The sequence below is a fragment of the Falco rusticolus genome, chromosome 2 (genome assembly GCF_015220075.1).
Source record: "Falco rusticolus isolate bFalRus1 chromosome 2, bFalRus1.pri, whole genome shotgun sequence".
NCBI lineage: Eukaryota > Metazoa > Chordata > Aves > Falconiformes > Falconidae > Falco > Falco rusticolus.
In genome coordinates this window covers 121,195,545-121,222,794 of record NC_051188.1, presented here as the reverse complement: position 1 = coordinate 121,222,794, position 27,250 = coordinate 121,195,545, and the positions used below count along the sequence as shown (strand labels likewise).

Sequence of the window (27,250 nt, the reverse complement as noted above, 5' to 3'; positions counted from 1 at the left end):
ATGCCTTCACTCCACTGGGACAGAGTGTTGGTTGGAGTTGCCTGTTGTGTGGTAACCGTGACCCTTTGGGTGCTGTGTATTTGGCAGCTTGTTCTCAGGTTTAGAGCAGGTAAGAAATATAATTCTACTCCATTTGAGCCCTATTTGAGCTCTTTGGGTTCTTTTTCCTTTCCTTAAGTATTTAAACACAAATGCTGATAAACATTAATACATCCATGCTGTGCGCTTCTTAGGTGTAAACATTTTTCTTCTTACACTGATGTTTAAAGAAGCACCCCAAACTTTGTGTTCTGCTATAAAACAGAATAGGATGAGAAAGAGTGTCTGGAGTATTTCCTTAAAACGTGTTTACACTGTACATGATTCCTTTCAAAGCTTTGAGAAATGTCTTGAAATTTTCTTACTCTTCCAGTAGAAATCTGATTTCTTTTTCAAAAGACAACTCTAGCTAGTCTAGTAAATTATGTTTTAAAAAGGAAACATTCAGCTTTATATACATTTGTAAGTTTGCATGCATATAAGCAAAACATGCTGTACAGCACCTGTTCACGTTTTCGTTACAACCTGCATTATAGAAAAATTTATTGAAAGAATATTGCTTTGCATACTGGTAAAGAGATACTGGTTTACGTATTCTACACCTGCAAATCAGGTCAATGCACCCTTGTAAGACACTTCTGTGTACAAACTTGGAGCAGAAAACTGGTCAGTGTTTCCTCTGAGCAAAATACTCACTATATTGACATGATACAAAATCGTGCATGGACCTATATTCAAAATTTATAGAAAGAATCAGACCTTCCTGGCTGCTTGTCCAGCAGGAAGTCAGGTGTGACTGGATATGACTGGAGACCAGGAAGCCTAGGGAAAAGGTCACATGAGGACACATCAGTTTAGATTTTCTTCAAGAGATTTGTCAGATGTTTGTAAGCAGGGAACATACCTAAGGCCAAGAAATGGCACATAAGTAAACAGTAATTATTTAACACACTTCAGTAATAATCTACCTTTGCTAATATGTGTATGCCCAGCGCTTTGTTTGACTCGATGGAGCTAAACCCAGATGAGATGGGAGTTAACTCTCAGTGCAGCTTGGGGGTACCTCTGCTTATGCCTGGGATTTAGCAAACGAGCAAACGAGCTGCTAGGATCTGGATTTAAACTGCAGCTACTCAGGGGTGGAGAACACCTCCATGCCCACCCGAAGCATTGCCTGTTGTGCACAGTGGTAGTGTTTCTTCTTTATTTCAGCTTTAACCACGAGTATTAGCATTACCAGTTCCCATGATGTTTGATTAAAAAAACCCCAAGGGTTCATGACGACATAGTATTATGCAAAAACCTTCTAGTTTTAGTTTAAAAATATATATGGTCAAAATCAATGTGACTCTTGAGGTGATTAATGTCTGCAAAACTTAAAAGTCAAAGACAAATAAAAAGAAGATGTTTTCTGAATCTTAAAATAAAACCAGAACAACTCCATGATTTTAAGTCAATGCCACAATTACTGCAGCCTGATGAGTTTTACTGTGTGGGGGGTAGGCATGACTGCATTAGTCAGCTCAGGAATTCGTATTTGTGAAAGACAGATTTCCCTCTGAAAAAAGAAAAAAAACCAAAACCTGCTTTACAATGGTACATGAGACCTTGAACAGTAGGTTAAGAAAAGTTACCAGCAAGGACTAAATAGAGCCACAGTTTCGACCAGCATTAACAGATCCTGCGAGCATCATGTCCCTGTTACAGAGGGACTCTTTTGGGCTAGGCAAAGGTAAGGCTGATGCTCTGCTGCATGGGCAGCACGGCAGCTGTGTCTGCTGTGCCAGCTTCATGCTTTTCTGTTGTGTTGCTTTCAAAGGACTCCCAGCCCTGCCTTCCTTCTCACCTTTCCCTTTTCCTAACGCTCCTGCAGCTGAGAGGCAGTGCCCGCAGACACCCCACGCCAGCCCCACTGCGGAGCGTGCCCCAGCTGCCCCCTGACCCCCAGCAGGCAGCCCAGGCTCTGTGCATCCACACTAGTTCCACGGTCCCCTGTGCCAGATTATCCTGCTGGCACCGTCTGCCTGCCTGGCTGCTTCGAGCACGTGTCCACCAAGCAAGGCAGAGGCTCGGAGCTGTGCCACAGGTTCCCCAGAATTTTGTGGGTTCCCAATTCAAAGAAAGTGGGTGAGCCCCGGGGGCACTCCTCTGCCTCTTGGCCCCATGTGCCACACACCTGCCTGGCAGGCGAGCAAATGCTGCTGGGCAATGGGGCAACAGCTGCCCCCCAGACACCCACCTCCCCCAGACACAGCCTCCTCCGCAGCTGCTTAGCTTGGGCCACCCAGAGCTCAGTTGCTGGAGTAGTTTTCCTTTCCCTTCTGTAAGATTTCCAACTGAGAGACAACGTGTTTTGCAAAGCTGATGGCTAGTGGAGACGTTACCCAGTGACAGATAGATGTTATTCCACTATCATCATAGACATCCGGCTGTGATGTGGCTGAGACAGCCTGAAACACAAATGCTAAATAGCAACAACATGAGCAAAAGCCAAGTGATGCGTGCCAAAACCAGAATTACCCCTGCCACGTGGCACATCTCCTATAGTTTGCAATAATATTCCAGTTATATGAATCCCATTAAAAAGTAAGAAGTTGGGCAATCTTTTTAGTTTACAGTCAGAACATCAGAAATAGACAACAGCACATGTGTTCCTGACAGCCCTGTTTACTATTTAATTTTCTGGCTTTACTCTATTTGTCAGCACCGCAAAACACAGGCACCGGCATTTGCCAGGTCCAACGGCAGTCCTCATCTCCAGTTTTCTGCATGATTTCAATGTACACACTGTGCCCAGCGCTCAGGTGCACACTTTCCACCATGAACCTTATGGGAAGGGATCCCAGCTCCATCCTTCACCTGGGGACTGGGTGAAATTGACCGTGAGGAAGCCTTGGCCATGGACATCCCCCAGGTCTTAGGCTCATCTTTCAGAGCTTGAGGTCCATCAGCTCCTTCCCTGTTGAATTTTCTGCTGCAGAATACCCCTTAGCCACTCAAGATTTGCCAGTCTTTTTAAGAAAACTTAACATTTTCAGAGCTCACCAAATGCAGCAAATACCATGATGTATTCAGAAATTTCTAAGACTGCAATTTCTCTGCTATTGCTTATACTGTGCTTTTTTGTTCCCTGAAGCTGTGGCAGCCTACCTGGGACAAACCCGACAATTTCTGCCAAAAGACGGAATAAAAATGGGCTTTTATCCTGGAGTGTGTGTAGAGGCTATGGCTGAGATTGGGGCATGGGTTTTATCTGCTTTACCCTATAATGTCTGTCTTAAACGAGAGTCCTCTGCTGTAGAAGAATGGCTGCAGAAGCATGGCCTTAGAATCTCTGAAGATCTGCACAATCCAGGCCTGGTATCAGAATAGGCCTGTAATCAGAACTGTACTGAAGTTGCTGTGCTGAAGTTAACAAGAAAGATAGCCTTGAGCTATTCTTGAATCCTGAGACCAAGTAATTATGTTGTGCCAACAGGCCGTGGCTGTAACAAGCTACAGCTGCTGGGAAAGCAGGTGCAGGGCCAAGAAAGATAGGGAGCGGTATGGGAAAATAAGGAGTAACAAACTACAAGGCTGAAGCATAGCAACACAATTAGCTACATGGATAGAATGCTTATTTTAGTCATGATAATTAGGGGTGTGAGAACCGCGCACGTTTAGAGACTACTAACCAATTATATTTCTGCTTTACGAATATGCATGTGTATCGGTTCTATATAAGTAGTGTTAGAAACTAATAAAGTTGAGCAAGATGCATAACTCATATTGAGCGTCTTCTTGACCCCGGTGAACCCTTCTTCCAACACGCTGCCTGATTCTTGGATGCGTGAGTACCCTCGTCTTGTTACCGTCCTGGATCCCTCAGCACCTGCAGTCTGGGGACTTCTTGCTCTTGTGAAGTCCTGCCAAAGTAATCTGGGCTTTCACAGGTTTCACAGGTTCAACTTCTGGACTTCTGGAGCTTCCCGCTTGCCCAGCAGCTGCACAAAACTGCGTCTACCCACAGTGTTGTGGGAATGCAAATTCATGTCCGAAAGCTTTGACCCCACATCCACGCCATCTTGCCCACTAGGGGCAAGGAGGGACTGGTGACTGAGTGTATGGGTGAGCCTGTGGCTCAGGTATTTTTTAGTTGAAGCTCCAAATAAATCAAGTTTCTTTCTTTCCTTCATCAAATTACATAGACACATGCTTTTACATATGTGTTAATGAATCTATATCTATATCTATATCTATATCTTGGTTCTTGATTTATACAGGCACGATGGAATCTATGGTACCTCTGTGCTTCTGCCTCAGCGGCGGTGTCCGTCAGGATGGAGCCCATGTGCGCCCAGAGGAGTGGCTGGGATGTCTTTGTGAGACAGGGCAGTACAAGCCAGGCAGCATGGGCAGCCGGTGTCATTTCTGGGACATCCCCTGGTTTGGGAGGCCCCTGATCTTTCTCCCCTGCCCAGACCTGCTCAGCAGGGTTGGATCTGCTGCCAGTGATGTGGCTTTTCTTGCCAGGTGAGGCCGTACCCCTCACCCTCTTCTGTTGCTCTTTCAAATGAGTTATATGTCTGGGGAAGACATTACAGGTTTCAACTGTCTGTGGCCTGTTTCTTGCCAATTTGGCCTTGGTTTGAATTCCTCTGTATGAAGATCACAGTGACTTGAAAACCTGATTCAGACCTCAGTGGCCAGTGTTGCTGTGTCTGGATCTGCTGGTATTTAGGGGACACTGCCCACCTCAGCAGCCTGCAAGCAATGCCTGTCCTCAGCTCCTGCTGCCACTGGCACTGGGTGTGGATGGGTCACATTCCCTGTGCCTGGCACAGCACTGGCTGACTGGTGTCAGCCCCCCCTCAGCCCTGCTCCGCCGTCACTGGCGGGTGCTCCCAGCTGATGCTCGCAGGGTGCTGGGCCACCACGCATCTCCAGAGCTGGTAGGATGCCCAGCTCATGCCTTCCAGGCCAGCAGCCCACACTGTGCCCAGTGTGGCACATAGATACGCCGACATGTGTCAGGTGCACCTGTGTCAAACGAGCTCACACGTTTGGTCAGAAGGATGTCAAAAGAGCTGCAGCTTATCCAGGAAAATTTTGTTGGTGAAGACCAGGTACATAGAAACTGCAGGTCTCCTGTGCCATTTCCCTTATGGCAGGGTGGGTAGCACATCCAACAAACAATGACAGATTGGATGGGTTCATGATGGATGGGAATGTTTGGGCAAATGTTTTGGAAAAGTTGGCTTAAATAAAATAATCACAGCTGGGATTTCAGCACTGGAAACAAACCATTGTGATGACTCTGTAATTCCCTATGTTCACTCCTCTGGTATTTTGTATGGGATTTACTGAGAATTGCCTTAAAGAATAGAATTTACTAACTGAAGCTACTAAAATACATGAAGTAAGAATGTTTGGACAGGCATCATTAACTTGAAAAAATAACAAATGTTATTGCATTTACAAAATCTGAATTTTAGTCTCTTTTCCTGAGGAATGTTTATACTGCCCACCTGTCCGTTGTTCCACCTTCCTGGCAACTTGCTGACCAGTTCCAACTAAATTCACTAGGTGGTTACAGGTCTTAAAGTTCTTGAGATCTTATGAGTTTTGCACATTTAACTAGCTGGGTACAGAAGATCAACCCTGTAAGTCCCTCACTAGAGAAAAAGGCAGGGAGCCTCACTGTGGCGATGAGGAGGCTGGGGCCACATGGCCGGCCAGCCCAGCTGAGCCACTAAGATACACAGCTCTAAACTACCCGTGGCATTTCTCCTCTCCACCAGCTAGCAAAGTAAATATGTATATTTTAGGTACTGGGAATCTAAAGGTGGATGTAGGACACAGAAGTGGGGGGAGTGAGGTGGGATGGGGCATGGAGTGTGGCAACGTAGTGCTGGAGGTGTTGGGGGAGCTGAAGGGAAGCGCAGCAGGCTGTTGGGGTACAGAGGAGGTGACCTACTTTACTGCCAGCAGGTGACAGCAGGGTATATAGGGTAGGCAACTTCTCTAAACCTATTATTTTTGTTCCAATGTTGATGGAAAATTTCCACTTGGCTCATATTTAATTCCTTTTGTATATGATGTCATGGCTACTTTCCTTCACAGACTATGACAAAGGGCCTGGGTTTCTTCCCACTTGTGGCTGCTTTGTTTGTGGCTGCTTTGTTTGTTTCTTTAACTCTGGAGCAATTCTACTGAGGTTAGAATATTTGCAATAGATTTGAGATTTGCATCAGCAGGGGAAAAGGTACCAAACAATTTTATTTCTTTTGACAGTTCGCATCCAAGTAGTATGGATATGCATATACACCATCCCAAAACACTTTAAGATCAAGGCTTGAATAACTAAAAAGATTAAAAAATAAAGCTTGAATAGATACTCATGTATGAATGCATATGTATTCATGCATGAATGTAGCAACTTATTCCTGGGTCTCATCCATAAGAAGGAAGGCAGGGTCACCACAAAAGTAGTCAAACCCATGAGTCTAGACAGGATTCATTCAAGACTGCTCAGTGACCTGGCCAGTGTCATGGTGGGGCTGCTTTCTGTCACCTCCGGTGATCATGGGAGGCCACAGAGAACGGAAAAAAGGCCAACATTATGCCCACCTTTCAGAAAGGCAAGGAAGGGGCCTGGGGGGACATAGGCCAGTCAGGCTTGCTTCAGGCCCCAGAAATATTGTGGAGCATGTACTCTTGCAGTCTGTTTCCATGCATGTGAAAGATGAGAAGAGGCTTGGGAACAGCATGGATTTACCAAGGGCAGATCTTGCCTGGCCAGCCTGGCTGCCTTCGGTATGAAGCAACTGGCCTGGCAGACAGCTGGAGGGCAGCAGGTGTAACGTACCTTGATTTTAGAGACACCTTTGACACCATCTCCCTTGGCATTCTTCTTTGGCCGGTGAAGATGTACAAGTTGGGTGAATGAACCATTAGCTGGGTTAAAAATTAACAGCCAAACTCAAAGGGTGGCAGTCAGTGACTTGTTTGGAACATTGTAAAAGTAGAGCAACCTGCTGGTCAATACCAGGGCCAATATCATGTAAGATCTTCAGCAAAGACCTGAATGATGACACAGCGTGCCCTCTCAGCAGATCTGCAGGTGATGCTAAATGTGGGGTGGGCAGAGGTATTGTTGACACAGTTAAAATGGCAGAGTTTCAATGCAGAAGAACCATGAGAAACCTGAGGATCGTGCCAATAGAAACCTCACAGTGTCCAACAAGGACAAGTGCCCATCTCCATGGTGCAGACCAGGAACTTGCTGGCTGAGGAGCAGCCCTGCTGGGAAGCACCTGGGAGTGGTGGTGGGTGCCAAGCTGGACATGAGCCAGCAGCATGTGTTCATTGCAAACAAGGCAGCTGTGCTCTGTGGAGCGAGACAGGTCGATGGACGCTGGTACCCTCCCCTTCCTGGCACTGGTGAGGAGGCACCACCAGGGAGTCTGTGCTCAGCTTTGCCCCCTGTGCCTGAAGCTAAAAAGCCTTGGGGAGGGTCCAGCAGGATGCAGTGAGGACGGTGTGGGGCTGAGGGCAGAAGATCCGCAGGGCGCATCGGAGGGAGCTGGGCTTGTTCGGTGCTGTGCAGAGGAAGCTGAGGGCAGAGCCCATAGCAGCCTCAGCGGAGTGGGAGTTGCAAAGACCATTGAATGTGAACTCTTCTGGGTAGCGGCAGGCGGCAGCAGTCATAAAGTGCAGTTTGGGAGGCTGAGACTGAGCACAGAGAGACATGTTTTCCTTAGAAAGGCAGTGTGTCACTGCAGCACATTTCCCAGTGAGGATGTGGAGCCTCTGCTTGGCCTTGATGCCCTCCAGACATTCCTGCCACCTCACACTTTGGAGACATCGTGCCCTACTGGTCACCTCCTGGCAAGTGAGGTTCAGGTATGGGGTGCTGTAAGGCAGACCTAACCTTTGCAGAGCCATGCATCCTTATTTGTTCATAACTATTTCTGCAGAAAGAAAGTATCATCATGTCATGGCAAACTGAACCCTACAGAAAACAAGACCCACAGAAAGTTAAGTGACTTGGCAAGGAAGCCTGTGCCAGAACACGGGGAACGCTCCAGGTCTCCTGAGCCCCCCCCAGAACCCCGACCATAAGCATGCTTCTTAGTCCCGCTAATGGGACACAGTCAGCTGAAATGTAGTCCACATTAGCAAAACCAGGATGTTGCAAATCCTAATACCAAGCACAAACTTTCTGCCTGTGTGCTGTAGTATTTTTTCCAAGTGTTTGCAGCACTGCAACGTAAATTTGTATTAAGTTATAGTGGTATGGCGTGACATGAGAATGCAACAGGCTGCCATACTGTGTCAGGCCATGGGTCCACCGTGCTCATCACCCTGCCTTCAGACACAGGCAGTACCAGGAGCTCAGACATGGCAGGGGCTGGGATGGCCACCCTGTCCCATTCCAGCAGGCAGCAGGGCAGCTGCTTCCTGCACCAGAAGCCACATCCAACCCATCATGGTTTAGAGTCAGCAAAGGACCATCCCCCACCAATTGTCCAAACCCCATTTGGAGCAAATGTGTATTTCCCCCCCTGCTGTATTCTGGGGCATTAGGTTACCAAACCTGATTTCTGTCTGGGTAACAAGACTCTGGAAGTGAAGCTTTATAACCTTTTACAAAATTTCTAGGAACGGGGCAGTGAAAATAAGATAGATGGGAAAAAATACGGGCTTTTAGGGTTTCAGTGACTTCATAAGTATCGCTTGTAGCAGCTCAGCAGCTTGGGTTTAGACAAGATTTACCCAACTGCTTTTATTTCATTATAGGGCAAAAGATTCAATGAGCTTCTGTTCTCTCAGTACTATTTTAATTTTGAAAATTGGTCCTTGTACTAGAAATATTTGATCTGATATATGGAGGTTTTTTCCTTCTGTGCAGTTTATTTCCGTGAAGCCAGTACTTGCGCAGTGAACACTTCTGAAAGCGTTATAAAACCCCTTACTTTTGAACAGATTATTGTTGGTAAATACAGTAACTCCAAAGAAAAATGCAAACCTGATACTGTGAATGGCATGTGGGTTTTCCTTCCATTTCTACTTCCCCAGAGGAAATGTAAGGTTTGTGAAAGTCGTCAGGTTACCAGAGCGGATGCGAGGTCAGTGTCTGAAGGCAGAACAGCACAGCTCAGGAGTGCAGATCTTCCCGCACAGCTTTCCACCTCAAATGCAGAGAATTTAAGGAACGCACACTGAGTTCTATCTGTGCCTGTCTGGGATGGGGCTCAGAGTCAGTATCTGCTCCTGAGCAGCGTTTTGACAGAAAATCTATTTATATACTACTATTTAGCATTAGGATTCAGGATGCTTTCCATCAGCTAGGGTTCCATGAACTGTCTCAGCTTTCAGAGACCTTGCAAAGGAGTAAGTGCTGCAGGGCTGCTCCATGAGCCCTTCGCATTTCTTTCAAGACATATAAACTGTTTTTCAGGGCATGATAAAAAGTCTTTCGGATAGCTCAGTGCTGATGCCTGTGCCTCCCGTTTAAGAGAGGTGTTTCTGCAGCTCTAGCGTAAATAAAGCTATCTGAATTTGACATGAATAATGTCAGCCACTCTAAGATTGTGTATACAAGTATAAAACATGTTCTAAAAAGAACAATAACTAGTTAAATAATTGATGAGCACTTGTAACACCGAAAGACAAATACGTTACATGCAAACGGAAAATAACACCTGATAGAGTGTCACACCCACAGTACAGTTTTAATTCCCAATGAGGGCATGTGTATGTGAGCGAGTGCTTCTGTACTAAATGCGTGTATTTCTGCTTTTACAAACTTACAGCTAACACTTCAATAGCAATCCAGATGTGTTCCAGAGAAGGAAGAACTCCTACTCTAGAGCCCCTGCCCCCTCCCCCCCCCCCCCCAATTCTGAATTGTAATAAAAATCTGGACTCCCTAGCCTCACAGGTAATCTTAAATTACTATTTAAACAGTGTCTGAGATTCTGCATCATCCTAAGGAAAAAAAAAAAAAGTGATAGGAAATTGAGGCAGGAAATATATTTGTGCTACATTTCTTAGTAGAAAGAAAACTGAAGAGCCAAAGTCTTTTTTCAGTGGCATTCTTGGCACATGTCTGCTTTGCCAATGGTCTGAATTTCTGGTGGTGATTATTTTATTTTGCTTGGGTTTGCCTGAAACAGCATCCTATTTCATACTTCAGTGGCCTGCAGTTTCCTCAGTCAGGTTCCCAGTTCCCAGCAAACACCTCTGAATGGAGGTGATTCCAGCCCCAGATCCCAAATCAGCGAGTGTTGGGAGAGTGGTCCACCGGAGTCAAGAAATTACTCAATATGAGTTATGCATCTTGCTCATCTTTATTAGCTTCTATATATAGCTTCTTATATAGCCTCAATACACAAGCATGTTCCCAAAGCAAATATATTATTGGTTATTAGCCCCTAAGCACGCGCTGCTCTCACACCACTAATTATCATGATTAGAACAAGCATTCTGTCCATGCAGCTATTTGCGTTAGCTATGTTTTAGCCTTGCGGTTTGCTACTCCCTTTATTCCCATTCCGCTCCCTATCTCCCTTGGCCTTGCACCTGTCTTCCCTAACAGCTGCAGCTTGTTACAGCCACGGCCTGTTAGTACAACAAAGTTACTTGGTCTCAGGATTCAAGAATAGATCAAGGCCACTTTCTTGTTAACTTCAGCACAACAACTTCAGCACAATTCTAATTCCAGTACACTTCTAATTTCAGGCCTATTCTAATTCCAGGCCTGGATTGTGCAAACCCTCAGGGGTTCCGTGGCCACGCTTCTGCAGCCATTCTTCTACAAGCAAGAACATGGAAGGGCTGCGGAGCAGCCTGGTGTGAGGGAACGTGCTGTTATGCTGATGTGAAGCAGGTGACGTGAAGTGATGCTGGCACTGACACATTAGGAAGTCAGGAAAGAGTAAGAGTGAAGCCTTTCAATTCACTCCTGTGATCAGCTGGCCATGGACAGAACACTTCTGTCCCTCAAGAATGCAAATTCCAACACTCTTGTATGAGTGACAAACTTTTCTCCATAAAATCCACAAACACCTAAGCCTTGCTTTAAGGCTTAGCTCTGCCACATCTACAAAGCATAGAGAGCTGAATGGGACTAAGCACATTGTAGGCAGTGACAGCTTCTCTTCTGCTTCTGTGCTTCGTTTCTTTATCACTAGTCCCAATGGAAAAAAAAGCAAAAAAAAAAAAAAGCAGCAGCTCCAGTCCCTTCAAATATGAGAGGAGCCTTTCACCGTGCATTTCTGCCCCAGGATGGCACCTTCACCGGCCTGGATCACCCGCTGGGAAACCCTCGAGCTCAGCGTTGTGCCTCCCACACGCAGCCTTCGCCAAAGGGCTCAGATGTCCCATCCCCCCTGAAGTGCAGTCTTTACCGATACAATACTGATGGATACCGTCAGCAGCAGCTATTCTCATGCTACCAGGACACACCGCCAGGTGGCGACACAGGCTCACGCTGCCGCCGTCTCAGCGGGGTCTCGTCTCCCGCCGCGCGGCCACGGCGCCACCCAGCGAGTGCCCGGGCTGGGGGACACGGGGGTGTCCCGACAGTGACTGGGCTGGGGGACACGGGGGTGCCCTGGCAGTGCCCGGGCTGGGGGACACGCTGCCACTGACGGGGCTGGGGGACACGGGCAGGGGTACCCTGCCAGTGACCAGGCTGGGGGACACAGGTGGGGGTGCCCTGCCAGTGACCGGGCTCGGGGACATGGGTGGGGTGCCCTGCTAGTGACCAGGCTGGGGGTGCGGGGACACAGGCGGCGGTGCCCTGCTAGTGACCCCAGCCGGGGCTTGGAAGGACTGTATTCCTTCTGAATCCTAACCCTCCCTTTGAAGCCAAGGTCATGATGAGAGTCGGAAGCCAGAACAGTGGAACTCGGTGTTCACCATGTGCTGTCCATTCGTGGCACACATGCAGATGTTCTTAAGTCAAATAGTATCATCCCCAGTAATTATAAATGCAAATTTCCTTCATCCCCGCGCAACACGTTCACCTTTCTTTCCTACCATTCTGAGCTTTATAAACACTTCAAAGCTGCATGGTTGAATTAGCCTTGATTTGATAGCTTCCCAGCATAAACAATTTGAGAACAATTTCGTAATTGAAGCCATCCATTTAAGCTATTCATTGACTGGATCAGAAAAGGGATGATTTGATACTGTCTGGTTGGTCTTCATAGCCTACAAAGGAAATTCTCCTGATATTTAGCAGATTTTCCACCTCTTTACGTCCTATTGTTACCTAGCTATACCTTCATGTAACACAGGGGTCCTCAAACTTTTTAACCAGGGGGCCGGCACGCGGATGAAGTGGCAGGACGTCATCTGCGGCTGCTTGGTTTCCCCCCCCAACCCCCGGCGGGGGCGGGGCAGGGGGGGTCTGTAAATACCGGGGGGGTGGATTGGGGATCCTGGGGGGCCGTATCCGGCCCATGGGCCATAGTTTGAGGACCCCTGATATAACATATAGCTAGTGCATAGCTTTTTTTGTGTTTAGTCTTTTAGGATACTATAGATGTTTATGTTCTACCCATCAAGCACTAACTGACTCAAACTGGACCCAACCAGTGCTTCTTGCAATTCCTATTGGTATCTCCAGCACCAGAACATTCCTTCTGTTTTTCTACATTTATTCCAAGCTCATGCTATAACGTACTGAAGTGCAGATAATGTTCTCGGCGCAGGTGCTGAGCACTGTGTTGAGAAGCATGATTATTGCAGATGATACTTCTCGAGTTCCTTTGACGGCTTTTCAAAAAATCCCGTTCTGGTTATTTAAGCTACAGGGGAAGGTGCACAGAAGTTTATTAACTCAGAAGCCCAATGACCTCAAGCCAAAAGGGAGGTCCTGCTGCTGTCTGCAGCTCCCTCATGGCAGGTGTGGAGAACGATGGGGCCAGGCTCTTCAAGGTGTGCAGCTTTAGGGGGAACGGCAACAAACAGCAACATGGGAAATGCCAATTAGCCATGAGAAAGTGTTTCCGCCTGACACTGGTGAAATACAAGCAGATTTCTGAGAGAGGCTGTGAATACCCCGGGTGAGACTCGAGCAGCCTGGTCTCAGCCAGCCTTGCTGGGCTAGGGGACCTCCAGGGCTCCCTTGCAACCCAAGCTGCTCTGGGAGCCCATGACATCATTCCCTGGGAGAAGATCCAAATACTGTGCATTTGACATGAACAGAAACAATTGAGACCACCAATTATTTGTACATTTTGATTTTATGTGAGAATGTTATAAAAGTGATGTCTCTTTTTCCTTGTCTCATTTTCTTTCTGTCTAATGGCACTTTCCCAACCGTGAAGCTGCAGATTTCAGCAACTTCTCGGCTAATTGCAAGCAGCACACAAACCCTCATCCCCACGCCAGAGCAGCTGCCCACACAGAACATCTCGGCTGCTGCCAGCGGCGCGGGGCAGATTCCAAACAAGCCAAATGTTTCAGGAGACTCTCAGGTGGGACTCACTAAAACTGAAGAATTTTGTGGCTTAGTATTTGGGATATCAGTTCTGCCTGCCTCTATCAGCAGAAGGAGCACCCTCCTTCCTCTGAACTGGACACACCACCACAACCAGATGCATTCATTTTGCCTTTTAGCAGTTATTTAAGCAGCCTTGAGTGCATGCTTGTAGAATCACTGCTGGGTCAGTTCTCAGACCCGAGTGTAGATTTGTTTCTTATCAGTTGTTTAGACTTGCACATATCTGAAATTCTAATACGAGCATCATTTGATGTTTAAGTTAATAATTTAATCCTTACTGCCTAAATTAATAAGTGTGGTATTTATGAGCTCATTAGCACAAAGCTTGTGTTAGCTCGGATGGCAGCCTGTACTTCATTTGCTCTGCTGTGTGCACTTTCAAGTGATGCCTATTAAGTGTTTCTTACTTTGCCCATCCACTATGTAGCACACAGGGCATTTTATTTCAATTGCATTTGAATATTGTGCTTTTTCCTGCTTGTCTTGGGCATCTGTGGCAGTGATGGCTGCAGTGAGTTAACTCTTGGATGCCAACGAAACAGAATTCAAGCACAATAATCTTGTCAATGTTACAACAATTTATTTTTAGATGTAGTCAACTGCATTTTCCCTTCTGTTTCAGGATGAAAGTGGTTCATGGACAAGTCAGAACATTTTTCATGTTAAACTCCAATATACAACTTCATTGATGCAGTAGATTTATACCAATATAAACAATTTTGGCTGGATTCTTCTTCTTTGGAGAAATGATGAGGATAGAGAATCTGGAGAACCAAATCAGAGAGGAAGCTCGGAAGTGGAACGTGTAGCCGTATATTAACAAATAATGGTAGCTTTCATCCCACTCATTATTTCAATGCAGCCTCATGAAAACAATGGAGTAATTTTCTTTGAGTGGCACCATTTCACAGCCAAACATTGCAATCCAGTCTGCTCCACTGAAATTAAGCTCCTCTACAATTCTGTTTTTGGCATAGCGAAGTAAGTCTGTGTGTGTTGTTGGATTTACCTGGACAAGGCGGTATGTACCATAAATCCTAATGCATCCACTGCTGATTTCTGCAGACACAGCACTGGGATATTATCAGTCAACCAAAGTAGAAAAACAGGATTGGTGACCTCAGTACTGAAGTTCAGATACTGTTCAACATTATGAATATCAGAAAGTTCTTTCACCTACAGAAAACTGCAGCTGGGAAAATTTTGGAAGAATACTCACTAAAAATTTTCTTTGGAAGAAAGAACCCCTTATCCAATATTAACAATTACATTTTTTTTTATGCATGCTGGTGCTGTGCTGTGGTACAAGAAATGCACACATCAAATGAGCTGGATAATCTTATTTATAGATTAATGCACATGTACATGTAATGGCCAGAATGCTTTTGGTGTTTGGGACTTTTAAATTTGTTTTCTAAAACTGAGAATGCAATGAATCTTTGACCACACCTCCAGAGACATCAAGATCAAGAGCTAGTACATATGTACCCTGCCTGAAATCCAAAGACATCAACCATTTCAACTCAAATTACTACTACTGTCAGGTGTCAACCAGTACATATCCTCACACCTGCATACTGGGATAGTCTTTAATGGCATGGTCACATGGGATTTTTCCAGATGTCCATTACTTACACTCTGCAGTGCTCAAAGGATAAATTGGCCAGGAGGGAAAAAAAACCCACCAAAAGCTTATAGTTCCTCTGCTTCTTTTGCTGCAGAAGCTAGCGGGTGTGGGGGAGCTGAGCTTGGAACGTGTGCCTTTCTATGACATGATAAAAACCACAAGAGTTTCAGACTAGGCATCTGAAACCAGCTGACTCGTCCTCGGTCTCTCTGTATAGTGACAGTAGCATGAAGACATCACAGCAGGAGAGTATAGCAAAGGTGAAGTTTGTGGAGCGCTTGGGCATCATAACATTGAACATCACTGGTATACAGGCCCACAGGGAAATGAATAATTCAGTCCTCTCACCAGGGTTAGAGAAGACTCGAAGAGATAAATCGGGCCATCTCACACACCTAGCAAGGACAATAAACCCCCACACTGAATAGCTCTTTAACTGGTCACTGTCCTTTCTGTTCACAGTTTCAGACAACAATCCTGTGGGAAAACAGTGTGATAATGTGATTAAAGCCTTTATCATAGCGCCTGTATAGCATAACACTTCCCTCAAGAGAGCTAGATTGAATACAAAGCTTGTCTTAAAAAAAAAAAAAGATTTCGTCAATATTAAGTGCACAATTGTGACATTTTGTAGATATGAAGTTACATTAGTCTCTCTTGATGATCAACTCAGAGAGATATCAAGTAAGTCTCTCTTGACTGTAAATAAAAAGTATAAAATCAAGAACAAGATCCATTATATAAACTAGGATTTTTGCTTCCTCATTTAAGTAACAATTAAGACCAGTGATTTAAATCACTTAGATAAATCTCCCTAATTTGGTAGAAGAGTGCAAAAGAAATAAGAGTCCAAAAGTTGGATCTGAAGGCAAAAGTCCAGCCAACCTCTTTCATCCTCTGACTTCCTAGAAACTGTCAATGTTCCTGGTGTTACTGTTTCTTATTTAATGTTACTAAAAACATGGCCATCTGGTGTGTGCGTACATATTGGGATTCAGTATATTACTTTCCTTACTACCAGTATTTTTCCCCATAAACGACATTAAGAGAGGGTTAATAATTGTTTTCATGCTCTACCTTAGCAAAAATTGAAGATGACTCTCTTGAGATTCATGCAGAGTAGCTCTTCTTTACTTCTTAAACGGATTCTAAACCAATATCCAAATGAAAATCTTCTGTAAATAATGGATGTGTGAAATAGCATAGGCTTCTTCAAAGGCTCCAGTTTCTCTGGTATCTGCTGTCTGTAGCTACTTTTCTGTTTGCCTCTCCAAGGTTCATCAGACAATGGAAGAGTCATCTTTGTCCTGTATCAAAATGACAAACCCTTCCAGTCAAGGATCCACCAGAGTTGCCGTAGTTTCTTTACATAAATCACCTCTGGACACACTGGTGAGGGAAGAACAAGCATGTTGAACCAGCCTATGGTCCCAAGGTGAGCCTCCGTAAGAAATTCTATGTCCTGTTTGAACCGGCGCTGCCTTTGCCCACTGCCTGTCCTCAGGGCTTAGGGACCAAAGAGACACAAGCAGAGAGTGGGGGGTTTTGGCACACTGCCGTGATTTCTAGAAATAAGCAGTTGAAAGAGTTTGTGGGATATATAGGTGACATAAGTGAAGGGTATTTAGATAATGCGGCACAGAAAACATTTTTCAAATTTTGTATTTAACACCTGATGTTACTGATTCAGTACTGCTACGCTGGGATATTTGTCAAGACCAAGTGTGTTCATAAAAGCTTACAGGTATGCCAGAGTGGATTTGTCCTAGCACAGATTAGTCCTAAATCAAGAATGACAAAAGCCAAGTCCCTGGAGGACAATTTTTCTTTCTAGAAGACTAGCAAAATTTTTGAAAACAAAAAGTCAACATGACTGGCAGAGCCCAATACACCTACCAAGGAGAGTCCGTCCATTTTTCATGCTATCTTCTCGCTCCTGCTTCCAGTAAACATCATTGTGTGTTTTGTTTTGACTTCCTCCCCCAGGAACTGATTCCTGCTGTTACTGGTCTTTTGCAGGAAATGCTCTATGTGAATGCCCATTTCCCAAATAAATGAATTCTTAGATAATATTTGCTCATGTTTAGCTTAGTTTCTCCAGAAGACGGTAGTTGGCTGCTCCTTACAATATTTAACAAAGGTTTTAAGCTCAAATGCATGCATATGATAGATCAATAGTTATTACCATGGATCCATAGTTAAGTGATCTGGGAAAGATCAGGAAATCACTGAAACAAATTTATAATTGACTTTTTACTTCTACTTTTATTCCTTATTTTTAATTGAACTACCTAGTGCTGTGAATAGTTGCTTTCAGTACTCATTTGTACTTCAAGCTGCCTGTTGCTTATTAAAAAGCATTTCTAACGGTAGTGCCCCACAGGAGTCTGCAGTCTGAAAATGGCTGCATGCTGTTTGAGACAAGACCCTGCACGAGCCCCACTGTGCTGCAGGAGGGGGTGGGTCACTGCGTTCACCCTTGTTTGTTCCCTATTGCAGTGCAGATTCAGCTGCGGCTGGCAGAAGTTCAATGCTGCCAATACCTGCAGGCTGTTGTTTGGCTGAAGCAGAATTCATTTGGCATGTTGGGTGCCTAGTCAATGTGCATCTGAACTGTAATTGCCTGAATAATTCACAGAAATGGGTAACTTCACCAGCAGTCTTGGCTGAGAAAGGCACACACACAGCGTCACAAGGTTCAGAACGCCCCATTATGCTGTTCCTGGCATCGTTCATAAGGTTTATGGGAAGCCCCCTAAATCCTCTACCAGCTGTCAGCTCCCCTTTCAGAGGACAATTGCCAGTACACACCATTTGCCGGTGCATATCTGTTCATGTGTCTGTAGCCATTTTTTTCTCCTTGCAATCCCAGTCCATATCACCAGAGACCTGGACTGGAGCTGTGTGATTGCACCCGTGTCTTTCAGGACCACGCTGTCAGTGACCAGAGCGCTGCCAGCTGTGCCCAACAAAGAGACCAGGTCTTGAGATGCAGATGCAATCCCACCAGCACCGGTGCTGTCCTGATGGCAGGGCATTGTTCTGTCTTGAATGGAAGAGTCTGGGGGTTTTGTTTCATGTTTGGTTGTTTCCAACAGTAAGAGCAGCATGCAAATGTAAGGGCACAAGTGTGGTGAGCTAGAACCAGTGGAGTTTAAGATGTCCCCGCGCACTTGTTTCTGACCTGTGGCAGAGCTGGTGAATCGGGACATGCCAGTTGTCCCCAGGCTGTGGCTGTGCCCTGTGCCCCCAGTGGCAGGGGAAGGCTGGCACACAGGGTTCCTCTGGCTCAGCGGTGGCAGCCCCCAGCTCTGCACCACTGCTGCTGCAGCCGGTGGTTAAACAAGCGCACGTCTGGAGCCCAGGAGAACAGTAGAGTAGCTTGGGATCCAGGCTAGCTGTGGCCCTGCCTTGTGCTGGGTAAGTAACCCAAAGCACTTAGCATCACTTAGTTCCTTTGCTTATATGTTTATAAAAATCAACCACGCTGTAAATATTAAGCCTGCTACCAGTAAGTTTCATATATTGCCCTCTTGTACCAACAAGACAATTTAGGAACGACTGTCTGTCTGACATTTGTTACTCTCCCAGCGTTTGTTTCGGCCTCTCTAAACAAAACACCCCCTGGGTACAATCACACACTTGTGGTCACTGACTTCAGCAGTGCCAGGATTTCAGATTTTTTTTACTCTGTCTGCATACAACAGCATTTCCATTTTTATAATATTTACTTGGTTTTGTATTTCCCTTTATCTTATGCATGTTCTTATTGCACAAAATTACTATACTCTAGAGAAGATTCCCATCCATATATGCAAAGACAACAGTATTTTCTTTCACTGAACACGTTTACATTTCCTTGCTGCTTTATTGTCACTATATAAACAAAGACTGGTTTTGACTTGCAATTCTTCATAGCATCTTACCTTGGACTTATCCTCAGAAGATAAAATTCAGAATGCACATCAGTACAGAAAGTTAAAACTACTTTTTCCAGTCTGTGTCACCTTGCATTTTTCTATGAATAATTTGATCTGTTATTTTGCTGAATATTTGATTGACATTGTTAAGTCTCTTTTTGGAATTCTTCACAAGCTTCTCTAGTTCTGAGGTCCAGAATGATTTTGTGTGATCTGAAAATTTCTGCACTGGCCAGCAACAGTCACAACTTCACTGAAACATTTTTGTTTCCATGTGCAACTAAGAAACACAAATTTTGCAAAGAAATGGCTCTCTTCTCATCTTATAACTGGTACAAATTGTTTCCTAGGCCTTTCAGATCAAATAAAAACATGTGAAGCCTTTGGAGCATATTTCTTACATTGGTGTTGGATTGTCCATGGCTGGTCTGGTCATTACCATTTTGTTTCAAATATTCACTAGGTAAGAGTGAAGATGTAAACTGGAAGTATTTTACGCCAACTTACAGTATCTTGCTCTGTATATAGTTTGAGGAAAACAAAGAGAGTAGTCCATTTAGAATATATTGCAGTATTATTGATCAGCATAAAACATTAAAAAAAAGAAGAGCTAATCAGGTAGCATAGCTTGAGAAGTAAGTGTGGCTTACTGGTTAAAGTGAGCAAGCCATGTCACTCACCTAGATGAAACTAACCTTTCTGTTAATGTTAATCTTTAACATGAGGAAATATATATCCACATGATTATTAGTCAATAAATTCACCTTCAAAAATGTGAGCTTTGAAAAGAAATTATATAAGAGAATATGGAAGAGCTCACTATGGTAAAAGGCCAAACCTTTTGTAGGAAACACTGGGCATGGCCGCTGACAAAAAAAATCTCTCCATCACGTTGACAGGGCAGCTCACCAGCTCTAAGATAACCAAGGCAGCGTGTGCCACTGAGGATCAAGTCAAGTGTTGCTCCTTTCACCATGGGTTCCCATTACTGTGTCTAATCTCTGTGCAATGTCCCAGGGTGACATTTGTCCCATCTACATGGGGTAAAGGCAGTTCTGCCACCACTGTCGCATTTCATGTCCCCTGCTCTCTCACTGATGTCCCTATTACTGCCCTGGCCAGGCAGCTGACATTACAGACCCAGCACTGTATTACTGCTACACTGGTCCATGATACATGTTGAGGTGTTTAGGTTGTTACTCTCGCTTAATACTAGGCTTTAAACCCATGTAACAGTATTCCACCACCAGCATGACCTCCTTTTTATTGTCCTGTGTGCCACGTACCCTGGCATTACAATGTCTAATTGGTTATCTTTCTTCTAGTCAGTTACCAATATGCCTGTTATATATATATATATATTTTTAAGGCTAGTCGTTTCAGCCTGTCTTATCACTTAGACTTTTAGCATTCATGTAAAAGCATATATGTTGCTCCTCAGTTCTCTTCTTGCTATCCTATTTAAATATTACTCTGCGTTCTGTTGCCTATTTGATAGTTTCTATACTCTGTCTTCTGTATATTACATGTCTGCAGAGAACAGATTATTTCAAAGCACCATGATTATATAGCAATGTAGGCTATGTTTACTGCTTGTGCTACAGTTTTATTGGGACTTAATTCAAATATAATTGCAGCAAGCTTCTTTGATGGACATGCCCACAATTAATGGTGTCATGTGATTCCCCCTTGAACAAGGAGCAAAGTCACACCAACAGAGTCGTAGTTACTGTAGATGAATGCACGTTTCTCATCCTGCTTGCGCTAATGTAGATTTGGAGCAATTCCATCAAGGTTGATGTATTTAAGATTGTAGGAGCTTCCAGGCTCTGCCTTTTAAATGCTTTTATAAGACAGTGTAAGCGGAGGTTTATGATTCTCTTATACCTTGAAGAGTGTTTAGAAATACTTGTCTAATGCTGTTTCACTTCTTAACACTGAATAAAAGGGTTCTAAAAAGAGCAGAGTGGAAAAAAGAAAATGCATCCCAACTGCTGCTGGAAAAGGCCTGGTCGTAAAAGGTGCTGGGTATTCTCTGTTCTAGTTGAAATCAAACAACTGATGGATTTTCTAAGTCATCTGAGGGTAAGGAAGGTGCAGAATTCTGCAAAGAAGTTATTGCTTTGTTTTCTCTCTGTATTAAAGACTGCACACTCTAGCTTGCTTTTAGTATCAATGGAAATGAGGAAATGTTTTACAGTTTCTCTTATTTCCCTCTACTTTTTTCTCCTAAATGTGCTCCTACCAATATTTTAGTGATTCTCTGTTTCTCTATGCTCATTTGTAACATTATCTTAATCTCTGGAATTGAAAACCAAAATGCTAGGAATCACAGCAGCAATGACACCAGCTACTACCAGTGATAGCTTCCTTATGACACCGCCAGTGACACCTTAGACACATCTGACAAGGCAGATCTCCCCCAGACTCCTGGTGTATAGCTGTCCCTGTCCTACTGCACTACTTTTTGTTGGTGACATTTATGTGGACAGCACTCAGCTCTGCACAGCTGAACTTACTGCTGCCTAAAGCCATGAAGCCCCTGCCTGGACGCTTCCTTGTAACCATGTCGGTAATTAGACAGGGTAAGATTTAAAGTTGTATATATGGCAACTTTTACCAAAGTATCGGTACATAGTACATTCCTGGGCAGCTGTAAAGATAGTAGAACAGTAGAGAGCAATTATAATTAGTCTCTCCCTGGTTTAGCGCAATGTGATGTAGTAAATAAATGTCCTGTTACTGCTCACGCTACTGGTATAAACTGAGCTTGTTTGCACTGTCCCGATACGACACTGAAGCTGATAGCTTGTTCACTGGCACAGCAACACAGGTCTGCTGTGTGCTGGAAAAATTTTCACAGTAACCAAGGTATTCAACAACCTGTTTCTGTCAACTAAGTAAAAAGTCTTTCAGATACAGTGATTGCATCTATGGACTCAAATTCCTCATTTAGATATCTCCGAGATTCCTCATAACCTCAGCCAGAGCCCTGCATACAGCCAAAAGCAAGGAGTGCCTAACATTACTTGTTACATGTTATCTGTTAATAAGCAAAGAGCACATTCCTAAGTCAGTGCAGCAGTTAGCAGTAACACTACAAGGAAACTGCTTGGAGGACTAAAGAATGCAGTCAGATGCCTACTAGGTAAAGTAAAAATCACAGCCTCCTTCAAGAAACTCTTCTAACACAGTGTTACAGGAGTACCTGCCTTTTCCACGTTGTGTATTCAGCTTGTGTGCTGTGCTGTTTCTGATGGCACCTAACCAGTGGGTTTAGATCCCGATTGTTTCATAATTATGCTTTGCATTTGGCTGCAGAGACAATTCCTCTACAACTTTCAGAATTCGAACTTCATGTGCAAGCCAGAAAACATTCAGCAAAAGCTGCCTGGCTGTGGGCCACGGTGCTCCACATATATTTGCACAATCGTACAGCATTAGGTTCTTTATCGTCTCCCATCACTAACTACACATGTCCAAAAGAGCATGAGTGACCCACTGCTTTTCAGATCTACTTAGCACAACAGATGCCTGGCCGTCTGGAAGATCTGTTAAGGCTGAAGAAGAAGCAGATTTTAAGAAGCTTGTTTATTTCCCAGATAAAACCTTGTGCGAGAGGCTCCCTCCCACCAGATGTGCTGCTTAGTGAACAGGCAGGCAGGAGACATGGAAGACAGGAAGAGAAGCAAAGGCACTGAGGAGGCAGGCCCACACTGCCATGCTTCTTGGCCAGCGAAAGTTATGCTGGTATGAAATGTAACAGTACTTGGTGCAGAATTTTCTTGAATTAGTTTCTCACTACTGACAAGGGTAGGATTGCACAGCTGCAATGAGGGGGTCAGCACAGCACAGGAACAAGTTTGCCCTCTCACCACTGGTGCTGCCTCTGGAAGCTCTTTTAATAGCAAAAATTAGCAAGTCATGGACATGAGCTGTCCTCAGAAAAACTGTGCTTGCAACCTTCAGTCCTGCCTTTTCTCTAGGCTACAGAAAACCCACTTAGCTTAGTGCAAGGCAGATGAAACACAGCTCTCAAAATCTATGGATTTTAGCAGGCAAGAAGCTATTTGCATGAAGGGAGGTATGCCTAGGCAACCGAACAATAAATTGCTAACATCTCTCCAATTAGTTAGGAATCTCTGCTGTAGTAGTCACAATAACACTTGGAGCTACTTACAGAGAAGGAAAGCTTTAAACCACTGACAGAAGAATATTAAGTTCATGCATTATTACAATATGTGCTATCCCAGACCTTTTGCGATGGCTTATTATTATCACAATTCTAGATTTATTGATGGTATACTATTTTTTACATTTAAGTACTTAAAAGATAACAACAGTCTTCATTCAAGCTAAACATTCACTATAAGAAATTGCAGTTTCCTCACTAAGGATTTAGGACACTCATAACACTTCCCATTGGTCAAATCAATGTGGCATTTTATTTCAAGGTCACCACCAAAAAACCCCTTCCTGTCTTAGTAGCTTCTTTTATACCAAATCATAGACAAAATTATATTCAGGATGAATATCAGGAAAAAAATTCTGCATCAGATGTGGGAAAAAATCCCAGGGAAGTAACTAGAGCTTCATGCCTTGACACCCTTCACAATGATCCTGGATAAAAGCCTACAGGAAGGTATCTGCCTCTGTTTTCCCCCACAGCTCTGCTCGATTTTTGACTTTATATTTGCATAGCACGTATGAAATACTTGGAGTAATGGATCCTTCATTATTACACCACTGAATATTTTCTGCAAAGCTGTTAATTGGAAATATGTGAAAATTCCCCCATTTCCAAATATAAAGCTGCTTAGTATCAGTTTGATCTACTGAAAACTGAGGGCCTGTACACCAGCAGGGATCCGATCTGCAAACTCTGTGCAAAAAGTCCTGAAGTGATTATTACTACACTGATCAATGGATTATACCTGTGATTTAACACTGAAATAATGGACAGGGAACAGAGATTCATTTATTTAAAACTATGAGCCTTTTCTCTCTCTTTTTTTAACCCAGGCTACTCCTGATTAATCCTTAAAATGAGAATTTAGAAGAACAGGTGTAGACATTTTGCAGTCCTGCTTCCCTCTGTGTGTGTCTGACTGAAGTGCTGACAGGGCACAGCAGCCAAATCTAACCCTTAAGGCATGCTCAGGCAGGTCTTACCTTTGTCCTGCCCAGCAGAGGGTAATCATATGATCCTGAGATGTGTTAGCTAATCAATCCATTACAATGTGCAAATGAGGTGACTGTAATTGCAATTGCAATTGTAATTGCAATAGTTACATGGAATAATTTTCCTATTGAAAGTACTCCTTGTATTTTAAGGTGCTAATGTCATTGTTAGTGGTTCGTGAAAATTGTTTTGTGGTTGTTTTTCAAGTCAAATAATACTGACAGATCTTTTCTTGTTTTATCAGCAAAATATTGACTCCACACTTTCATTTACTCTACAGGGAGTTCAGATTCATATTCTGTATACTTTCAGATCACCAACCTTCAAGAAAAAAAACTTTCCCAAGTGTCTCCTGTTTTCTAGGTGCCACTGTATTTGCATTAAAAAAACTTACCACGTTTCAAACTCACAGCCTGCAAAACATTCATAGAAAACTTTCAGCTCAACCCAGACTTTTTCAGAGAGTATTTCCCTGTCTGCCTTCCCTAACTGTGTTAGAAACCTGTAAATATGTGAAACACAATCCTGCATTTTTCATGGTTTGTTCCATGTAGATCTCACAGGCATCTTGAACAATGGACATACCACTCCAGCTGCAGGTAGCTCGAAATAGATCATAAGCCAAGACCACCAGGAGTTCAAAGCAGCACCACATGCTAGCAAGACTGCATGACTGTTAAGAGCAATGCAGTGCTAGATCCTCTTGATACTACCTGCACGATGAGCCACTGAGGAAGGTTTTTGAAAGGAATTGAGGCTATTGCAGTTTTACACTACAGTTCAGATGTATACAGGTTGCTCTATTTATGTCCTTCTCATTTTCCAGGCCTATTGAACACATTTACTTAGCCTATGCACTGTGGCTTTCCTTTCTCTTTTCTAAGAACAATTTCAATTTAATTAGAAAGCAAAAGGTAAATCAACAAACAGAACAGTTCTTGTTGGCTCTGGGTCCAAATTGTATTTACTATTTCTATTATACGTTGGCTTCATCCTTTCAGAAGAAAACCTGTACCTTACAATGTTTTTTTAAATTTCCCAGCTAAAACTTCCTATAAATGGCAATTAGATCAAAAAAAAAAATTAGATGCTTAAAGAAAGAGGATAGGAAAGAAATAATTTATAAATATGTAACATAGGTACTATTCATAACACCCCCAGTACCAGCCTGTGATAAGAAGCACGTTTGCTTTCGGAGGTGGACAGGCATTACCAGAGTAGCAGCTGGAGTGCTTTGGTTAGCTGCACTGGTTAGCTGTTGACTCGGGGCACAGTTTTCTCTCTGTCTCTGTCCTGCAGCTTTATAGGGAGCTTGGAAGATGGGCCTCAACCTAGGCATTAACTAAGTTTAGTTTCTAAACTTAGGCTGTAAGTAAATATAAACCCTCCCCCTCCTCCATGCACCTTTTATTAATATTATTCAGTACAAAAAAGGTGAAAGCAATGTCAAGGGAGAGTGGAAAAGGGTTTCTGGATGTTGAAGTGAGGAGTAAGGGAGAGCACCTCGATGGAAGGAAGCATATGGTGGCTTGAGCACAACCTGTGTGCAAAGTGCCAGCAGATCTTTCCACTTTGTGACTGAGCAAAGTGGTAAGGGCCACTGTAGTGGGTTCTTGCCTAGTGAATGGGAGTAGTGATACTGAGTCACACATTCTCTCCTATGTGAGAAAAAACCCTCAGAAATTTAGTCAGGTAATTTAAAACACCCCTATTTCTTTATTCTGTTCACTGAACAAATATCTTTGTCTGTTTTGCCATCTTCATTTTTAATATGAACACCACGTCGAATTTCAAATAATCTGGTTTAAGAAGTGTGGTCAGATTTCCCTCGTGCTTTCATTTTTTCTGAAGATGAATGTGGTGGGTTTTGAAAGCTTGCAAGCTGCACCACATAAGGCCATGGGCACAATTAAAAGGGATGGCTGAACATCTAGGGAGAACACCTCTGAATCCACTGGGCATCATACATGAGACTTTCTGAGTGTCTTCAGAGACGTGTTGCAGCGGCCCTGGAAAGTTCTTGAAGTCTTAGAAATCTGTGCTCTCCCTATGAAGCAGAAAACAAGTGTCCTCTAGCATTGATAAGCCTCCAAGAAGAGCAGTCACAGTAGGTGCAAGGCTGAAGTTCATCACCACTGCTCCAGAAAAGGCAGAGAAAGTAATAGAAGTTATCTATGAAAGGTAATTTATACTATTTTGCTTGGAAGTTTATGTTTCTATGGGCATCCATTTTTTATTTGTAAATCAAATGTATAATACCTGTCTTTGTCAATTCCTTCAACTCAATTGAAGAAAGAGTATTTTAGAAATTATAGTCAGGTTTAGGAAGGATGATACTTGATTGTGTTGTAAAACACAGCTAGGCATTGTGAGGGTGGCTCCTTAAATGAGTGATATTTTCTAGTTGTCACCATTTTTTCCCCAAACCAAAAGTATTCTCTAAAGCACATCCCATTTAAATCTGAACACAGCTCTTAAAAAAAATTAAAAAAATATTGTTTCCATGTTATGCCAAAAACCCCAAGAAAAATGTGGTCTTGAATTGGAAGTGTGTTGACTTTTTACTAATTAAATTAAAACATCCTGCATCTAAGTATTGCAAATGTTAATAAAATGCTGTTAACAGCCAACACTGAGCAAGTCTCACCCAACATAAAACACTTTCAGCATAACACACCCCCCCCAAAAAAAATTACACATTTTATGGCTTCTGTTTTTCAATCCAGAGAACCCTAATTTCAAAAATGGAACAAAGCAAAAAGATCTTTTTCAGGTCATATGCTTAACTGCTACAGGAACAACAGTTTAGCCCTTATCGCCACATGGCACATATTGACCTTCACAACGCAGTGACCCTTGGTGTTCCCTGTGACACGTGGGCTTTAAGGATCTTGGAGTTTCTTCTTGCTAACACTTACGGAAACACCACTTTGATAACAGGCCTGGAGATGGCTGAAACATCAGTACAGAGGTACCAAATGTGA

The 27,250-nt window shown here is 43.7% G+C and overlaps 1 protein-coding gene across 1 annotated transcript; it reads left to right on the top strand.

Annotated features, from left to right (window-relative positions):
* On the top strand, positions 1–27,250 carry ADGRG7 (adhesion G protein-coupled receptor G7). The gene is given in 18 exon segments (XM_037377940.1): positions 1–109; positions 8,933–9,064; positions 9,837–9,964; positions 13,362–13,510; positions 14,024–14,112; positions 14,396–14,518; positions 14,603–14,651; positions 15,382–15,516; positions 15,799–15,848; positions 16,440–16,520; positions 17,664–17,748; positions 18,037–18,193; positions 19,435–19,547; positions 20,102–20,127; positions 21,341–21,499; positions 21,502–21,656; positions 24,547–24,759; positions 27,062–27,250. Coding segments are annotated over 18 exon segments (2,142 nt in total).